This window comes from Megalops cyprinoides, chromosome 1, assembly GCF_013368585.1.
Source record: "Megalops cyprinoides isolate fMegCyp1 chromosome 1, fMegCyp1.pri, whole genome shotgun sequence".
NCBI lineage: Eukaryota > Metazoa > Chordata > Actinopteri > Elopiformes > Megalopidae > Megalops > Megalops cyprinoides.
In genome coordinates this window covers 42,561,385-42,582,159 of record NC_050583.1, presented here as the reverse complement: position 1 = coordinate 42,582,159, position 20,775 = coordinate 42,561,385, and the positions used below count along the sequence as shown (strand labels likewise).

Sequence of the window (20,775 nt, the reverse complement as noted above, 5' to 3'; positions counted from 1 at the left end):
ATGTCTGTATTTCAAGGCAGATGAGCATATACATGCAACAGCACCTGCACGGTCCCAGTCATTTTGTTCATCTGATAGCTGAGACCCCTCCCCCTTTCTTTAACAGAGAACCTAAATTTCATGAACAGCATCTGCTAATGGCAAAAAGAAAGGTTTTAAATCAAGGCCAAATACAACAGACATTCCTTTTTAGGTGCAGAGCTAAAAGAAGAGGTTGAATGGGAGGCTACCCGAGTTCCCCTATAGGACAAAAGGGATGTCTGTCAAAATAACAGGCCCACAGACAACTATGACAGCCCCTTAGCCTTAGCCATTCTACCTTCAAAAGAGTTACTCTCATTCTACAACAAAAGGAGAGTACTGTTTCAGTGTTCAAAAATAAGTGCTTTTATGCAGCCATACATAAATAGATTTAGTACAACTGTACTGTTCAATAGTAATAGTAATCTTATACTTCATTTTTAAGGAAAACTAATATGACCATTTGCAAGTGCTCAATATTCTAAATTACTCTTCAGACACACCTATATAGGATTCTCTTCTCTCTGCAGAAAAATAAAGTGACTCTACAGCTTGCAAGGCTCGTGGAACCCACAGAGGAAAGGTGCAAAAGAAACGCATGAAGTTGTGATGCAGATGCAGACTCCTCTGTTTCACGGCATCCTGGCACACAGTTCCGAGGCTGCTACTAGACCACAGAACCCCCCCCCCGTAAACTCACAACTCAAATAGCACTGGAGGGTCATCAATCAGTAAATGTTTCCATGATGACTAACTTGATCATTTTGAACGGCCTGTGTCTACTCATGACACCCCCCACACACACACTGCCACAGTTCTTCGGTTCCTAAAATTGCACTGCATCCAGTCATACACTGCTTAAGCCTAAACCCCCGCTGATAACAACGAAAAAAATACACGGCACAGTGTCCAGTTTTTCCTTCCAGTAACAGCGGGGGGAGGGGGGAGATGATGTTTGAGCTGACAAAAGGAAAAAAATGCATGGACTTCCTCTGCTTGTGTAACCCTGCTTTCATAACTCTTTAAAAAAAGAACCTGCTTTTTTGCCTTACTTTGCACTTCAGTGACTTCTTTAACCACACATTAACTCTGCATGTACAGTAATACCTGCACATTTGAGGCAAACAGCATTTCCTCAAGCACCTCAGGTCTTCAGGGGCACATGCCTACAGTATTACAACCTAGAACAGGTCGAGGTTAATAAAAGCAAAAGGCGTAATACTCATTTCACGTACACAGTCCTGAGGTGGTACTGTTAAGCTTTGAAGCAACCTGGGAAGGATGTGCATTCTGATTAAAGGCTGTTAATTTGATTGACAAGGGAAGGACCGCAGGCAAACCGCTGATACCCCCCAGGGAGGAAGTTCCACCCTGCTCCACACAGTAAACACTCTCCTGTGCCATGTGCCGTTTATATGCAGTTAACTATTCTCTGCACAGAAATAAAAAGGTGCATTTTCAAGTTAAGGGAAAAGCATAGTCACACCAGAAGTTATGTTCTTAAGTATGCCCCAAAGTATTCTATCATTACTTTCAAACCACAAGCCCTTTATATTCAAAAACTCAACTTAGAGAGAATTGGGACAAAAAACTCCTCTCCTTTGAAAACTAAGAAATACATTACAATTTACATACCAGTATACCCCTCAAATGCTGAGTCAGTGTAGACAAGTATATATGGATTATCACTACAACCACTGCATGAAATAGGCAATGTTATTACAATCTCCTCTTCAAACATGTTCCACAAACACATTGGAATGTTCCATTTTTTTCTGTAAAGCGCTAGACACATTTTTACACATCTACAATAATTAGCTTTTCCTTTGGCCCTTCATGTATGTGAAACAGCAAGACATTTCAGAATGGAGGTCAGTAACATTCAGCGTGCGGTCTCATGTTTGATCCCAAATGTACCTTTAAAATCAGTGTATGCCTATTTGCATAAGCCTGACTCGCAAGTGTCACAAAAAATATAGTTTTGCTTCCCACACAGAAAATCATGCATACGTTATGAAGAAGGTATCAACTAATATCTATACGATCTCTGTTCCATAACGGTGGCTATTAATGTGAAAGCCCAGAATCTTGCCACTTCCCAAGTACCAAATAATTTACTGCAATGGCATACAGTTTATGCAGATACACTAATTACATTACGGAGGGTATAATGACGGACACATTCTATGCCCATGTTTGCCCCTATCATATACTCCTATGTATACCTACTTATGTAAACACATTTTTAAAGCCAGCTTGTAGAAGTCGTTATACGACTCCACTGTTACTCTAATGAAAGATATGCAATCTATGTGCAAAGGCTTTCCTCCAGCGCCGTTTACAGATTGTCCCCTAGAAACAAAGAGAAAGGCTGAGAGACACGCTGTCCACTTGATAGAGGGAGGGCCATAAATGTTTCTGTGTGACATTTGGGCCAGTTCAGGCCCAGACCTGACTTACTCCACTACAAGTGACCTGTCCTGTAAGAGAGGGGAGGAGAAAGGGGGTTGGGAGGGGTGAGGGGGGCAGGTGTTCTGGTCTCCCGCCTGGAGCAGCTACGTCCTCAGTAGCGTGTGGCGTACCACTCGCTGTCGCTCATCTGCACCAGCTCGTTCACCACGTCCAGCAGGTTGTAGCTGTGTTTCCTCAGCAGCCGCTGGTTGAGCTGCCGGTCGCCGAAGCCCATCTCCAGCAGCACCGCCATCATGGTGGCATCCTGGCTGGACGCGTCCGTGGGGGGCTGCACCGGTAAGAAGGACATCACTGGGTCACCAGGGAGTGCTGTGAGCTACCGCTGCGGTGAATCTCACAGGGGGTAGTTAAAAGTTACAGAACCGAAGAGAATGGGATACGTTCACTTACCAGGTGAATGTTAATAATTACCATTAAGTACATAATGCTTTGGAAAACTGAGGATCCTGTGCGGACTATTAAGGACTATTAAGATCTACCTAAAACTACCTAACTGCTGCGCACTAGAGGTGCACGCAGCCGCAGTATCTGTGTTTCCTAGCAATACAAGACCGATAAAAATCACAGTGACACGCTTCATTCGCTTCTCCACTGTACAGACTGACCTGGGCAGGGCCAGGCTGCCCGGTGAAGAGGGCCTTGTAGGCTGATGCGGCAACAGACAGGGCTCCCTTGACCAGGCCCCCGGTGATGCCTCCGTGTGTCCTGTGATAGAGAGAGGGGGTTGAGAGGGCACTCAGCCTGGCTATTACATCACGTCTGTGAGCGTGTGGGTACAGCAGGCTGCAGGAACAGCCATTTGTCTGCAATTAGTTGATGTGTCTAAACATGGCAAGACCACTGAAATCTACCCAGATGTTTTAAAACACAAATGAACACAAGAAGTCAACATCAAGTAGATTATAATAATACTGCACTCTAATTGTATCAATATTTTGTTTACATACAGACATGCATACATGGAAATGTACATACATAAGAAAGAGGGAGAGAAAGAGAGAGAGACAAGCAAGTAAGTCAGCAGCCACACAGAAGTTCTGAAGCTACTGTGGCTATGTGACTATCATTATTGCAGGTGATAAAGTCCACCTGATCATGAAAGCAGAACTTGCTTTATAACTTAAGTTCAAGTCATAAAGAAACACCTAGTCTCCTCTTCTGGTACTTAAGCTTTCAGAAGCAGTTTTCCAAATTTTATAGCATCATCCAGACAGAGCATGCTTCTTGCTTGCTGATAAAATGGCTCATGAGGTCAGCTGACGTTACCCTGCATCTGACCTTTCCTGCATTCTCCTGATCAACTGTGCAGCTGACAGACCTCAAGGCCTCTGAATCTGTTTGACTGTGATCCTAACTTAATATCTAAGAGGAAAAAAGTAACTAAAAATATTCCGAGTTGTTCCTGATTTTTATATCCCGCTGTTAACAACTGAGGAAGGTCAGTTTCAGTTACTTATGATGCCTTTGCATTTCCACATGCCCTGGTTATGCTGTGTATGGTGGTGGAAGTCCCACCTGAGATCTTGGGAGGTGCACGATCTAGTGTCACAGGTCTCAGAGGGGCTGGCTGGGCCCTGTGGCTGTGCTGGACTGAACCCTGGAGTACAAAAGCAGTCAAAAAAGAGACAGGAGACCAACAGAGCTCCAGTTAAGACCAGTTGAGAATAACAAACACAGATTTACGAGAAGTGAAACCACGGTTCAGAAAATTAAAAAAAAAATCATGAGCAAAAATATGCAGTGAGAGCACATACAACGTTATTAATACTGCAATTAAGGGGAACCCCATACAAAATGATCCACACCTGAAAAGAGAAGCAGGAAGGAAGCTACAGAAATTAGGGACTAGACCACCAAGTATAGCTATTTCTATGCCTACATAAACATTTTCCTTTATTATAATATAATAATGCACACAGAAGAATCCATCTTCTTTCTCCACATATCAACCATGAGCACTTAAAAAGAGACAAGTAAAGAGTGTCCAAATCGTGCTTATCATGAACCGCTGCCTTGACTAGTGGTTTCCTGCTTGACTATTGAAAGAATGTCCGCAAACACACTTCCTTTATAAACCACAAAATGTTCAGACAGAGAGCCAAAACGGAACTAGACCTTGTCAAATATGGCTTTTACACCACTGATCTGGCAGCCTTGTCATAAGCATAATGCCCATTAAGAGCATTAAAGCTTCTGCTTTGTCACACTGAGATCACAGCAATACATGCCGATGCCAAAAATACCACCAGGTGCTCCAGCAAAGGTGATGAAGATGGCTCTGAGCAGGAGAAGCAGTGTCCACTCATTTTCTTTTTGGGCTTTTGGAAAGCCACTGCCATTACCAGCATATCTTTTTGAAATGTTCTCAATGAGAAATACTTCTTGAAATAAAATACATTACATTTTAATTTTATTGGGTTGACCTTAAATGAGAATGATAAAGCCATACTCTGCAGGAATAAAATGCAAGTCTGGAGCACACCACATTTGCTTCAACACTGTACTTCAGAGGTTCTCAAAGACATGCCCATTAGCATGGTTGTGCCCTCTGGAGCTGTCTGTCATGCCTGCAAAGCATATTCTAAATTAGTCTACATGTCATGCCTGCACACCTTTTTGTCATTATTCCTATGATTAATTGTTTTCCACCACTAGTTCATCAGTATCATTGTGTTAACATATTGTGACACCTCCACATAACTGTGAGGTCACCATTAATGGGTTGAAACTGGCTCATTGCACTTCAGCGTTGTGTAAATACATGCATTGGCCATATCTTTCAAGATCAATTGTATTTGCAATCCTATTCATAGCTTACTTCCTGACACACTCTGATGAAGCCAAATGTGCAACCGATGAGGAGAGCAGTGTATCTGTATCTATAGACACTATCACATTCACTTCCTCTTTAGAGCACCTGCAGTACTTATTTTTTTAATATATCTTCTATTTAATGTCTTTTATCTTTAATTATTATTTTTTATGATTATTATTAAATTATAATAATTCAATTATTTAGAGACTTCAATTATTAAATTATTATTATACTTTAATCTTTAATTATTATATCTATTCTTCCTCCGTTCTATAATTCTAACCCTTGGCAGAATCTATCTTCATCTGTTCTATAATTCTAACCCTTGGCAGAATCCAAACATGTACTGTATATGTAGCACACTGTATACAAATATTTTAATTGATATTTATAATTGAGTGTTTGTACAGCATCATCTGAGGCCTGTCTGTCACTGCTCTCACACTGTAGCACAGAGCAAATTCAAAGAAAAGCGAAAAGCACTGACCTTCCATAGGCCCCTCAGGCTTTGCCAGTTCGTTCATGCTCAGGGCCTCTGTTGCCAACTCCATCCCACAGGGTGCCTCAGACCTGGGACAAAGCGAAGCCACTGTCACAAGTACCGCCACGTGTTTCAAAGTGACACATTCCCTGGGATATGCAGCAACCGTTTCAGAGTTGGCTGCGCGGACTTGCCATTCCAGTGTACCTCTTTGTGTGAGCAGACACCAGGGGTGACTGAGGTGCGGGGGCAGGCACCACCTCTGGGGTGAGGGGTACGGTGTCCAGTGTCTGGGAGGCACAAAGCATGTCGCTGATGCTGCTGCGCCTGGGTGTGGCCAGGGCACCGGTCCTGCACCCCTCCCTCTCACCCTCAGGGGCGGTGCGGTGTGGCAGCTCTGGATCAGCGTCGATGGCTATACCGCCCTCGGCACCGGGCTGCGACAGGGCCGAGCTGTACATGGACTCGCCCAGCGGGCGGCTGGTGTCAAAGCAGTCAGGCAGGACGATGATGTAGTCCTCGGAGGAGGCTGAGGAGGCCTGACTGCGCACCTCGTCCTGCTCCCCGTCATCCTCATCCCTCTCCTCCTCTGACTGGCTGCTGGCGTCCACACCAATGTGCTCAATGTCCGACTCCACGCACTCCACTGAGGAAGGTACACAGTCAGTCATCCACCACTGATTCACAAGAAAGCTTCTCTTGTGAATAATTGTTCTTTGCACATCATAATCATCTTTAATTCCTGACTTCTGAAGGTAAAGGTACACATTTAAAGTAAAAAACATAGTAGAGAAGAATGAAAAAAATCCTACATGATGAAATAAATGCTAATTTATTATTCAAGCAATTGTAATTTAATATTATGACTCAAAATGGTTGTAAAATGACACCGCAGTATGACAGCATTTAGACTGACATGTGAGGGGAAATCCACACACCTGGGATGGCAGGCTGTTCCTGGATGGCTGTGGGAGGGGTCAGAGCAGGAGCAAGAGGAGGGACTTCAGTACTCTTGGTGCCAATCTCCACAACTGGTTCTAACCTCCTCTCTCCTGGTTCCTTCATAGTTCTCTCCAGTGAGGAGGGTTCCAGGGCTACAGGGAAACCAGTTGGGAGAGGATGACACATGAGGACTGATATTAACCATCCCATATTAAATGAGAGCTAACTTATTAGGGTACATTAGCTTCAGTAGGCTGTCCATTTTCATCCCAGTGTAGTGAACAGACGGAACCAGTCTCGTTCCCTCACCCTTGCTGTTGCTAGGACGGGGTCGACGCAAAGGCTTGTGGTCCGGAGCTTCCTCCAGGGTAAGGGACCGGATCACTGTTTCACACACAAATTGTGTCCCACTGATGTCCTCTTCCCCCTCCTCCTGGGCCGGGATGCCCGATGGTTCCTCCTGTCCCGCTTTTGTCACCCCTGATGACGACAACCAAAACCTCAAGGCTATTAAAGTGGTCCCACAACATTCCTGGGATGTTGCAGAAATGGTGAACATTGTGAGACAGCTTTCTATGATTTGCATGACTGAGAAAACTAAATCAACTCCTGGGGTCATATAGTGCATGCTTGTTTTTGTTTACTCTTAAACTATAATTCTGCAAATTAACTGAATTGCTATTTGATTTTGTCTGAACTATGCCTTAGCAGGGATGAATTCTCTGAGGCCACATAATGTCAGAAACAGATATTTCTGCCATGAGTATCTAGCAACTGATGAATGAATATCATCTCTCAGGCATATAAAGCATTCACTTTTATGTAATATAATCTGTGCTAATTCCAATGACAAGGGGACTTAACAAACTCAAATCTGTTTAACTGAAAGTGTGTAAACTTGGTGTATACACCTGTGCACCAAGATGTGGAAAAAGAAGAGTTCACATACAAAGCAAATGGTACAAAGCCAAACCCACATTCTCATTTAAAGCAAGAATGAGGTACTTAAATTCATGTTTTCACTGACTTCATTGGAGTAAGGGGCTGACAGAAGAAAAAAAAAAAATCAGTATTCAAAATGGCCCCCATTTGGGAAACCCTGCTTCATACCACAGTAAATACAGCCATAGAATGAAAGAACATATTACGTAAATATTAAAAAAATATATCGTTCTTGCTTTATTTCATGTGTGGATGATGGTTTCCTTTTTTGTGTAACATTTTGTGTTGTTTTGCTGGATGCCCTTTGTGCTTCACTTCTGCAATCACTTAGGCTAAGAGCGTCTATTGGATGTCAATAATGTAAATGCCATGTTTTATGTGCTCATCTTCTACACTGCTCTGGGTAAGAGTGCCTGCTAAGCGAAAAAATGTAAGCGTCAATGTACTGCATCATTAAAAGTTCAGAAATGAAGAACCACTGAGATTAGATTAAAACTGTGTCCAGTCCATAACCAGACCACTTGTTTATGAGCATTTAAACACGTGTAAGCAGTGATTGTCAATCCATATTAATTGTATGGTTCCCTGTTACCGTCCATTGCATCTGATTTATTGTTTAAAGAAACAAGGCAGGTTCATTTGAGATGGGGCTGCGTTGTCTGGAGCAGTGAGCCAGTTGGATAAGATACTGTGCTCTAAGGAGGAATCAGCCTGACATGTGGCTGATAAAGACAGACCACAAACTCAGTGAACTGAGTGAAACTGTCTAGTGAAGCAGAATTTACCTCAGAATGGCTTTTTCTTTGTTCTTGCCCCATGTAACATTTTGCCTACTGCCAACTGTATGAAAAACGAGGACGGCAGATGAAAACAGGAGGGAGCTGTGTCTCTTACCCAGAAGGCTCTTCACCCCAGATACCTCAGACTCTTCCTTGATGAGCCCCAGACCGGGCTTCTCCTGCAGTGGGCCATCGTGGGGCAGAGGAGACATACAGGGCGTCATGTCTGGGGATTTGGAGAGGACATTCAGATCTAGAATCCAGAGATCTAGATGGTCAATCTCATTTACTTATTTGTTCCCACAAACCATCCGCTGTGTGTTCAAAGGGAGAGATGGTACAGAAAAAAGGTATGCAAGTGCCTGCAGCTGCGCTCAACAATCCCAACGTTTCTCATTTAAACTCCCACGCTAACCAGCTGGTCCTTTTGCCTCTTTGCAGGGCCTTACCCACGGGCGTGTTGTGTGGGACCCTCTCCAGCTCCTGTACGATGTTGATGTCCAGCAGTTCAAAGGAGAGCAGGTCCTGTAACCCCAGAGGGGGAGAGCATTAAGAGCCGTTACCCAGCCTCCCCTACAGCCCTCCCCCCATCCCTCACAATCATCCTGTACCTGAGCTGTGAGCAGGTCCACGGAAGGGATGAAGAACTCCCTCTCGCAGCCTGCAGACATCAGCGCGCAGTCCCTGGAGCTGGAGCAGCATGCCCCTTCCTTCTCTGAGGGGCGGGGTCCCTTCTCCTGCAGTAGGCATTAACAACACACAGGAGCTTCACATCTGCTGGATCATCTGTATGAGCAGTACTCTGTATATATATATATATATATATATACAGTGCCTTGAAACAGTATTCAGCCCCCAATACTGTTTTCACAATTTACTGTCTCAGATTCCAAATTTAAAATATATCAAAGCTGTTTTTTTCCCAGCTGGTCTACACAATATTGTGTTTCATGACAAGTCAAAAGAAACGTCCAAAACCTTTTAAAAAATTTAGATTTAGAGACTTATCCAAAAAGACTGATGGCTGTAACAACTGCGAAAGGTGGCTCAACCAAGTACTAAAGAAGGGGGATGAATACTTATTAATTGTTGACATTTCAGTTTCAGTCAAAAAAAATCTGATTAGTCAAAATCTCAGGTTGTGGAGATCACTTGTGTGAAAAAAGGGTTGGGGGCTGAATACTGTTTCAAGGCACTGTATATGAACTTGGTGTGCCTGGCACCACCCAAAGAGGAGAGCAGAGCCATTCCTTACCTGTGGTTTTCTGGGGGGAAAGGCAGGCCCAGCGCTGGCTGCAGAGTCCACCACGATGCTACACCATACCCTAGGGCCAAACTGCTCCCCTCGGTGCGCAAGGCGCCAGTGCGAGGTGTAGGTGCCCTCCAGCACAGGCGCCACAAACGCCACGCTCACCACACCGACCTGGCCTGGCTGCAAGTAGGGCACTGCAACCTCCTTCTGCTTGTCACTGGATGCCAGGGCTAGGTTCCCCCACATAAACTTCAGCTGCAGGGACAAATGCATGCACACACACACACACACACACACACACACACAAATATCATTCCTACAGAATTCACCTCAGCACTGTCTCATTCAGTTTTTTTAGGGTCAGACAGGGGTGGCGCTACTTGATGTGACAGCATAAAGTCCCCGGGTGTAAAAGGAATCCTGATTTTGTTTTGAAACCGGCTAATACAAGAGAAATGAGGATTACTGAGCTTTTTTCTCTATTTAACTACAAAAACCCCTTATCTACAATAACTATAAATAGCCTGGTGAGTTACCTGAAAAACGAATGAGTGGTTGCGATGAATGCATAAAAGGCAATCCAAAAATCACTGATCTATAACTGTGTGTTCATTTAAAGTTGTTTTGTGTGTTGTCTGTATTTTTTCCGGCAAAGTGACACAATTAGTGAGACAGAGTGTTCACACACAACCAAGCTAGTCAGTGCTGCTGAAAAAGTAGTGCTCAGACTGTGTACCCTTCTGTCATTGTATCAATGAGTAAACACAGATCCTGCAGTCTGAATACTATCGTACTGCATTCTAACAGTCTCATAAGGAGATGGACACAATTCGCCCCACAGATCCACAAGGACATACGGTGTCCCCTGTGTCAGCCAGCCAACATTGTTTCACAATACTTGGCCTGTCTCACAATTCTGACAAACTATCCGACAGCCACTCCCACTTATTTAGCAATTCACTCTTAAAAAAAAAATATTAAAATCTATATGGATGAACTACTGAAAACTCTGACATCAACTTTCTTCCATGACATGACTCAAATGAATAGGGCTAGGGGTCAGCTTCCACAAGCTCTGTTCATATCCACTGTCACCACACCTCCTCAAAAATATAAATGTAAAATGCTATTATTACAATGTAATTATTAATTACTTAAAATTGAAAAAAATCATAATACTTGAAACTCCCCCAAGCTAATCTGAAGTCTTGATTAAGTGACCATCGATGAGGACAGTGTTGAGAAACAACTGATGTTGTGCTGCCTGTCCTGGGGGAATTCTCTGTCCTGTGGCGCCCCCTGCTGTGCTACCTTGGTTTCTGTGGTCCAGCAGACAGTGCCTGTGTTCCTCATCTTCCAGCACTTCTTGAACTTGGTGCCGGGCTCCAGGCGCGTCCCATCAGGTAGATTCTCATCAAGGAACAGGGCAGTCATGGTGGGCATCATGGTAGGGCTAGACAACTTGGGCCCCCTGGGTATGGAGTGCCACTAAATTAGCCTCACTTTCATGGACAAGCAGGTTTCCTACAATATAGCTGTCATTTTGACAGCAGTGCTGTTCCATTGTTGAGGAAGACAAGGTATAAAGTTAACTGCACTGACAGATGTAACAGCTGCTCTTTATGGAGGCAGTGCACAGTGACTGTTCGCAACTGCTCAGAAAGCAAATACAATGAGGTGGGCTCCTTAACACTAAATATGTTGGCCTGGAGCCCTGATATAGCCTGGACTTTGCCTGACTGCTGCCTCCCCATGTGAGGCTCTTACTCTGGGCTGCTGGCCTGGGTGCCTCGGGGCTGGAGCAGGGCAGGGTGCGGGGTCCCGTCGCTGGTGCTGCTCTGCTGCAGGCCTCTCCTCTCCATCCTCAGCTGCTTCTTGATCTCCTTCACCTCCGCCTTCAGCTGCCGCTTCTCCGCCTTCAGGCGCTGCTTCTCCGCCTTGCGGAAGCTCCGGTCGCCCCTCTTTTGGAACCTAAGCAGGAGGTGCACAGCAGTGAAATGAAGCAAAACACCAAGAGCCATGTTTAGCCCTGCTTGCTGTGAAAATATGTAAAAATTCATAGCTGCAAACGGTATTTTCATTTCTACGCTACTGCAATTATTACCAGGTAGTTTATCAGGGGCCCTCCAAGGCATATATTATCGATACATACAATGCATGCACTTATACATATAGTAATTAAAACTACCACAAAGTAAAACAAGACAGCCATTCCAGGCTAAAACCTATGACCCCCTACTTAAGACTCCCACAGGAAGACTTCAAAAATCTTTGGTCTGGGGAATCTGTGGTGCTAAAGCTAGCTCCTTAAGATAAAAGCCTGAAACTACAGTGAACAGAGTGAAAAACAATGACTGATCAGTTTATTTGATAACACTCTGGTAGTTCTGTTGATCAGGTGCATTTGGTCACAACCACATTACTCCTCCCTATACATACAAGTACCATAGAGTTTAAATTTCAAACAACATACACACACACATATAGTGTTAAATGTGAGAATGTGAGTAAATCTCCTACCTGGAGAGTTCTCCGGCTACTCCGTACTCAGGGATTGACAGCGGTGTCCTGGCCCTCACCAGATTGTGACTGGGGTCGTGGCTGAAACTGCACAGCTCACACAGGGTGCAAGACGGGCACACACTGGTAGGGAAACAGAAACCAGGCAATGACACATGACAAACTGACCACAGCACACCAGTGAAAAGAAACTGATGCCCTGTGTCTCTGACCTGGTAGGGTAAAGTGAAAGCTGCTTGTGGGGGATGGATGTGTGGTCAAAGTTACTTGGTCACCCACGCTACCAGTCAGGGTAAGTCTTTGTTATAATCCTCATTCTCATTTGAAGTTTACATATAATGTATTTCTGGCTGAGACCTCTGTGCACAAAGTAAGGACATTGGCGAGCCAAAAATCATAGAGGAGGGGATTAAATGGGTGTCGGGGTGCAAAGAAGGGTCATACAGCAGGAGTGAGAAGTGAGAAAGTAGGGTGGAGTGAATGAAGTAGACAGATACACAGACTGAACAGGGTGAGACAGAGAGAGAGGGAGAGAAAGAGAGAGAGAGAGAGGGAGAGAGGTGCCCACCTGCACTGATAGCCTCCCCCTGAAGCTAGCCCCTGGCAGCTGCTGCAGGAGGGTGTGGAGCTGACCTCAGCCACCAGGGTCTCAGCTCTATTGGGACCCTCAGCTGATGATCGAGGGGGACCGTGGACGCAGCACTGCCCAGAGAACTCACGGCACAACTGGTCCACTGTCTCCTTCACCACCTGGTCCTTAAACTGAGGAGAAGATTCTATTACAGAGGCCACTCACGTTCAAGTGCACATGTTGCTTTTTACAATTGGTTTTCTTAGAACAGATCTTAATGGATCAGTTTTTGTTCTCATTTACATCACTGGATTTGTCATTTTTTTCACAATGACAGATTGTAATGTATAAAAAAGGCAGGTTACATGCAAACAGGTAAGATAACAAACAAGTGCATCTCAAAAAGTAGAGAGACAGAGAGGCTATATATCTGAAACAGGCTGGTCACACTCTCACAACTGTGCTTCTTAAAGCTACCCCTAGGGTAAAAAGCTGTTTTTCGAATCATATGTAAATGGAGAGTTACCAAATCATGAGAGGGAGCCTGGGTAGGCAAAGGACAGTTCATACAGGGGATCATTACTAATTTATCATTTTAGACACAAATGTGAAATTATGACTTGGTGGTTCCCTCAGCAGGTGAAATGCTGAAAGGATCATGTCAAAACAGGTCAGATTTCACAAGGAATGACCCAACTTCAAAATAACCTCCCCTAATCAATGACATATCAACAATCTGCAATACAAACTACACTGATCAGGTACAAGTAGATTTACAATCATTCAAAGTTACAGGTGAGCTTGTATCTACTGAGATAGGGCAACGGTGTTGCAATATGAAACCACACATAAGACAGCTTATTTACAGACGCCAGAATCTGCACTTCTCTGCAGCTACTACCTTTTCCATGTAAGATGTGAACCAAGCTGGTGGGCCCTTGTCCTGGTCTTTGGTCCCCTTGACTTCCTTTGCAAACACCTAAAAAAAAGGGACTTTCACAATCATGTCATTAGCACATGAACTTCTCCGCTTTTGTTTTGGAGACACTGAGCATTTACTTGACCATAAAGTCATATGTAGGACAGTACTCCTTAAATTCCTCGCACAAAACTGAATGTCTGTAGCACATGCTAATACAGGATTAAAATAGCATGATACCAGTAACATTCCACCAACATTCTGTAGACCTAAAATAACAACATTGCAACAATTTACAGAGTATATTGTGTGGTGGATGAGAATAACTAAACCAATTAAATAAATTTAGTTCTTTCATGTTCCAAACATTGAACTAACTTTGATGTTTACCACATCCTGCTCAGGGGCGGTGACCTGTGTCTCCCGATCAACAGTCTTGACCATAGAGGGGTAGAGTGGCAAGGGTCTGAGGCCACTCCTGAGCTCTTTAGCCTCTTTCTTCACGGGCCCCTTGCCAACTGAACCCTTCACCTTGTACACGTTCATGTGAAGCTGGTTTCCTTGCTTCATTGCGCTCTGTAGGGAGGAGGAGTTATGAGGTGGGGAGAGCAGTGAGCCCTTTGCTTGAGCGCACTTAAGTTATTAATTTACTTCAACTGAGCTATACGCACATGGGAATAGAAATACTAACAACAATTAAACTCAAAGCTTTGGTTAAAAGCATTGTTTGCTCTGGACACCCTAGCTGGAGGAATGATGCACATGGGTTCCCTCTGAATCTGATTTCCACAGTAGAGAACAGAAGTCTATGGCATCTGCTATTACTGAAAATCAGCACCCATACTACAAAGACTACTACAGAGTAGTGCAACTTGAGATATTGTAGCTCAAAGCAACAGACAACGCTATTCATGTTATTTATTTGACAGCTTTCACAGTGAACAGTGTAGGTTTGTAAGTACCTTTAGTGCCTCTCGATATTCCTCTGAAAGAAGAGAAAACATGAGTATCATCAAATAAGGCCCTAATAAAAATCAACTCTTATATTTTATCTGCATATTACAATGACTTAAGAACCACTAACAATGAGAAACAATTTTTTCATGGCATACAATTCACAGATCTTAGTCTTACTGACAAAGAATGACCCTGGATCCTTCTAAGAGAGTAACACTAACAAAAATAATTCTGATCACTAACCTTGACTGTTGATGGAAACCTGAAATGTGAGCAGAGAAACAGCTTAAAAAGAAGACCTCTTTAAGACGCGAGTGAGTGAGTGTGATTATGAGTGTTCATTGAGTGAAACTAAAGTACCTGCCATTTTAATTAACAAGGCATCTTTATATTCAAGATGTGTTTCTATGTGCATATACTGTACATGTGTGTAAAATGCATGGGTATATTGGGGGCATGTTTTGCATCCAGTCTGTATGTCTTGGCTGTGGAAATTAGCATGGCTCTGTAAACAGAATAGCCTGCAGATGAAAGGGTACACTCACCTCCTCGTTGTCCTCATCGAAATACTTCACTTGCAAATTACCCAACCCAAAAGATGTTTTCATCTGCAAAAAACAAAGCAACAGCAGTGATGTTAACTGCAGCAGCATCAAAAGTAAAAGACACGCAGAATCTCTTCAAGCAAATGTGCATGGCTAAGCCTTCACATTCTTTCCATGTGTAGGTTATTCCCTGACCGACAGGGCAGAACAGGCCTGCTAATGCAAAATCAAGGAAAATCTGGTCCATACAAACAAGATTAGTCAGATGCAACAATCATTTTGTTTTTGAGCCTTGTTCTTGGAAGAAATCGCTCTCCCAGGTGATTCCATAATCTTGAAAATAATCATATTGATTATCACTATAATCAATAATCATACAGATTTTCTTAAAACACCCTCTAAGAAACCAGAAAAATTGCTGAAGCTTCACATCTGGATAATTTTCTGTCTGGTTTGAGCTGATCAGGGGTCAGTCAACAAGGGGCCAGGGGACACCTCCTGGCTGTTAGAATTATGCAGAGAAAAAACATTTTGTGGGACAATTTACTATGACACTCAGACCATGTGGAGGCCCTAAGAATACCACTACAACTGCTCCCCTTTGTGGCTGAAGTTTGAAATTACATTACGTTACATTATATTAATTTAGCAGATGCTCTTATCTAGAGCGACTTCCAGCACAAAATAACAGAAGTGTATCCATTCAAGTTGGATTAGCAATAGTGTCAGACCAGGTTAACAACACTCTCAAACCAGTGAGTGTAAGCATAACACTATTCAAGCCATACCATAAGTTAACTTGTGCAACCTAACTAGACAAGGGAAGCCAAGTATACTACCATATATCAGTCACTAGAAACGTCACAGCAGTGCTAAAAATCATGCAGTGAAGAGAATGAAGTCGTGTAAACAACAATTGCCTACCAACTAATCAACACATTCATGGTATTGTGATCTGTAGCACTACATTACATTACATTATTGTCATTTAGCAAATGCTCTTACCCAGAGTGACTTACATAGGTTACAGTTTTTACATGTTATCCATTTATACAACTGGACATTTACTGAGGTAATTCTGGGTCAAGGACCATGCCCAAGGGCAGTGCCCCAGTGGGGAACCGAACCAGCAACTGTTCGGGTTACAAGCCCTGCTCCTTACCACTGTGCTACACTGTTGCCCTAAAGCTAAAGCAAGCCTAAAGCTAAAACCCAAAGTTAGTGAAATAACTTTCTAAATACACATTCATCATTCTATCAATAGCTAAAGGACAGTTTTTTTTTTAAATATTGGTGGTTTTAGATCAGTCAAGCTGTCTCACAGCTTTATACAGTAGCTTTGTAACCCAAAAGGCTTCCTGTTATCGCTCGGATCAAGTTCAAAACCTTGGTGCTGGCATACAGGACAGTGAACGGGACAGCCTCCTCATACCTATGACCGCTCTTCAAACCCCATGTTCCTTCAAGATTGCTGCATCTACAGGGCAACTGACAGTCCCCATCTGACAAGGTCACTCTTCTCAGGCACAGTCCCTGTCTGTTTTGGTCCCTCCGTGGTGGAATGAACTCCCAACAAAGGTAAGGACAAAGGAATCACTAGCCATCTTCCGACGCAGACTGAAGACCTACCGCTTCAGACTGTATCCCGGTTCCACTTCAATCCCACCTACTAGCACCTGATATCTCTTGTATTTGATACTTATTTTATGTGTAGCATTGTGATGTCTTTTGAATTCTGTATTCTATGGACTGTTGTATCGTAGTATACTTGGCTTCCGACAGATTGCACAAGTTAATTTGTGGTATGGCTCAAATAGTGTTATGCTCACACTCACTGGTCACTCACTGGAGTGTTGTAAGCCTGATCTGACACTGTTGCTCGTTAAACTGAATGGGTACACTTATGTTATATTGTGCTGGAAGTCGCTTTGGATAAGAGCATCTGCTAAATGCATGTAATGTAATGTAATGTAATGTAATGAAGATGAACAATCCCCTGAATATAAATATTGAAACCAATTAGGTCTCACTTTTTCATGTGAAAGGTGCAGCTACCTACAATTCTTTATTAAAGTTGGTCACAGAAAATTCTGTGTGCAAGCCAAATTCTGAAAACAGTACATTTATAGGTGGATAATTGTGTGCAATTAAAATATGGAACACCAAGGTTTTTTAAGACCTAAAAAGAGCAAAGGATTTTCAGCCTTTCATTATCACAGAAGAAATATAGTCAGTCAATAGCAAAAGCATTTTAATTCATTCTGGTTAACAACACCCTGAGGCACAGACCTAATATTACTTCATTCTACAACAGTATGGCTTTGTTAAGCACCCCTGTAGCATGTTTAGTAACTTCCAAAGAGTAAAGAGGAGCCTAAAGACATACAGCAGTAGGCTAAATAAAAATCTAATGTGATTCCCAAATCAAAAATCAAAAGTGATTCTGAGATGGGACTGCAGGTTGGTATATGAGCAGGGATACCCTTGTGGGATAAACACTGACAAGTGAACAGACAAAAATCCAAAAGAACTATGCAATCGCACAGCATGCAGATGTGTGGAGGGCAAGAAGAGTGGAAAAAACTACTACAACGGAATGTGATGTGATGATGGAAATATACATTTTTAGCCAGGGAAAACTTCCCATTGCTGTGGAAGAGCTCTTTGTTTACCCACATCACACAGTTCTGTGGTGGGTTTTCCATTACACTGTACTGATAAGTATCTTCACACTCTGATCATGTCAATGGTTAAGTCAATATCATGTAATGATCCCATCTTATCATTACCTGGGTAAAATACCAGCATCTCTAATGTAATCTACATTGCTGGTTTGACTGGTTTGATCTTTGAAAAAAAAATTCACCTTATGGTTCATATATTACTCATATATTACTGTCACAAGATACTGCCCTGTGTATTTCTCATCAAGTCAAAGCGCTGTATTTAATGATTCAAAATGAAGATTCGTTTCAGATGACTGAGTACAGGAATTCTGTTACAAGTCACCATGACTCATGAACATTGCGATGCACTTCAGAGAGCCAACATATTGAGCAACAGCAACATTTCCCATTTTTGCAACCCTTTTCTTTCATGATAAGGCTTAGTGTTAATGTCCTGGAAGGTTCTTGTGTACCACTTTTCTGGCAGTTTCCGCTCTCAAAGAAAACAACAACAATATCAAGACTTTGCTAAGGGAAGTGGCCACAGATTCAGGATTAAACTAACTTTTCACAACCAATCACGACAATCATACAACAAGAGAACAATTAGCTGAAATCAGAAAAGATCCTGGTCAGCCACAGAGGGGACCAATCAAGGTCTTGTCTTCACTCCAAGAAGTTACATCACAATCCATTGCTGTTGCCTGAACATAGTGAGCCCAGTTATTGTACACATAAGCTACTCTAGTAGGGTTCTCAGGCATATTCTACTGTACCATTTTAAACAAAACTGAGGAGAGGACACAAAGTCAAATTCAGAGAGCTGATTAACTTCACACAATTGCACACTTTAAGGACCCCAACACACCAGCATCTGTTCATGTGGTAGTTCTATCACATCAGCACTACCAACACCTCACCTTCAACTTTCAGATGACTTCTACGTGGACATTTACATTTGTAAATGGCATTTGGCAATACCACACATACAACGACCTAAACTCATCTGTGAGAATCTACTGTGGGGAGGACTCAGTGGAGCCCTGGACTTGCTTCTGTTTGGCACTGGTTATGAGAACACTGAATTGCTTTTTGTGACTAGAATTCTGTGCATATTTATTAACATTGTATCTGTATACATTAAGAGCCAGGGAGCGCCAAGAAGCAGAAGTTATTGTCCCGTCCCCCCCCCAACCATCTTCTGTTAATGCATAGGCATGACTTGAATATTCAGTATCCACCCTACATTTAGGAGGGGCAATAAACAGACAGTAACTGGTACAAATACATCCTGACGTCACAAGTGCCTGAGCAACCACCTCTTGTTTTTCAAGACTGTGCTATGTCTTCTATCATGTGACTGTATAATACATTCTCTCTCTGAATATTTTGTAAATTCAAAGTTCAATAACTCGTGATCATGTAGGCCTATGTACATGTGCCAGGCATTATGCTGCTATGTGATGTCTAAAATACAAACAGAAACGACAGAAAAGGAGGTGTATATATAAATGCTTATCACACCATAATACAATGATACAGAAGTTCTGCACGCCATACCACTTATTACTTAAATAACTAAGACACGATCTGTAACTCCGTAAGTTTAAACAGGACAAATGTAAATAATTTATTGTGTAGACCGTAGTCAAGCTTCTCGAAGTGCTGAGGGTCAACCTGAGACGAAAAGTATTAGCAAGCTAGGTCTTCACGGGTTTACGTCTGTGATTGAGCCTACCTTCACCAGCCGAGTGCCGTATTATCTGCTTAAACGTCCATGCACTCTCCTTCCTTAGCAACGAACGTCTCAGCCCTCTGCGTCATAGATTTGTACCTACTACCGATTCCTGCGTCATTCCAAGTCTCACACTTTATATCACTGCCTAAGGTTCAATTTTTAGTGTTCAGCGTTGCACAGGTAGCCAGTGACAATCTCTTTATAGTGTCGCTAGAAAACGAGCAGTTGCACAGTAAAAATTCATTGCTGCAAAAGACGATTTTTTTATTTCACTGTTTCGCATTTTCAAATTTTGCTGTAGTATTCCATATTTTAACATTGACAGAATTCGGGTTGTCAATAAATCTTTGAGGTACTGTGCGGAATATTGAACCGAGGAAAAGGCCTTTTGGGGAGCGAGAGGAGTATGACAGTACAGCACTAGAGCCAACGTAACTCACCATGGCTTCCACTGATTCCCAGCTCGTCCTCTCTGAATCTGTAACTAGGAAATTCTCTGCGTTCCCCCTGAAATTCACCTTCAGATTCACAGGGATGTCCATAGCTGTTGACCACCGTCAATTAATACGTATCATCCAAAAAGTGATTTTTTTCGTGTTTATAATTCTGCTTGACTATTTCTCTTCTCCTAGCTTGGACACGAAGCTTCTCTTACAGAATGTTTACATCAGCTGTACACTCCCTCCACGGTCATGTGACAGGAAGCTGTTATAAAGGTCGCATTCACGCAGGTCGTTTCTTTGGACCGAGTGCGCACCCTCTCTGTTCCTCGTTAAATCTGAACTTCCCATTTTCTTCACATAGCACGCTAAAGCATATGCACAACATCAGCAATAATAAAATAATAATAATATGCCCAAGGTTGGTCATCCACAAAGATTATACGACTGGAAAGCTCAATGTTTGTTGTGCATGTGAAATGTATGACCTGCTTCATAAATTGAATTAATATGTTATGGCTGTGGTTTTAAATTGTTGGACCATACCTACTACAGGCCTGGCGCCAGGAGAAAATACAGAGGGTGCAATTGCAATCCACGGGGGTGCACAAAGTCATACATACTTTGTAGACGACAACGGGGTGTAAGGAGACAACTGGGGGTGCACTGAGGTCCGTCTGGGGGTGCAATGCACCCCTAAGTATCCCCATAGCAC

General features: G+C 42.9%; 1 protein-coding gene across 2 annotated transcripts; it reads right to left on the bottom strand.

The window, feature by feature from the left end:
- Positions 1–710: 710 nt before the first annotated feature.
- Positions 711–20,291, bottom strand: LOC118786212 (next to BRCA1 gene 1 protein-like). Of its 2 annotated transcripts, none has more exons than XM_036541319.1 (21): positions 20,061–20,291; positions 15,217–15,279; positions 14,915–14,933; positions 14,677–14,699; positions 14,093–14,290; positions 13,697–13,774; positions 12,793–12,986; positions 12,225–12,347; positions 11,472–11,675; positions 11,016–11,175; positions 9,708–9,959; positions 9,064–9,189; positions 8,902–8,977; positions 8,568–8,678; positions 7,041–7,211; positions 6,728–6,883; positions 5,997–6,435; positions 5,796–5,878; positions 4,009–4,090; positions 3,099–3,198; positions 711–2,761 (listed from the first exon to the last, which is right to left on the bottom strand). In XM_036541319.1, the coding sequence occupies exons 1-21, from the start codon at positions 20,160–20,162 to the stop codon at positions 2,585–2,587; spliced, it is 2,937 nt and encodes a 978-aa protein (XP_036397212.1). In that variant the 5' UTR covers positions 20,163–20,291; the 3' UTR covers positions 711–2,584. The 2 variants fall into 2 exon arrangements, with proteins under 2 accessions (XP_036397212.1, XP_036397220.1); XM_036541327.1 differs by having other exon boundaries at positions 14,105–14,290.
- Between the last annotated feature and the right edge of the window lie 484 nt (positions 20,292–20,775).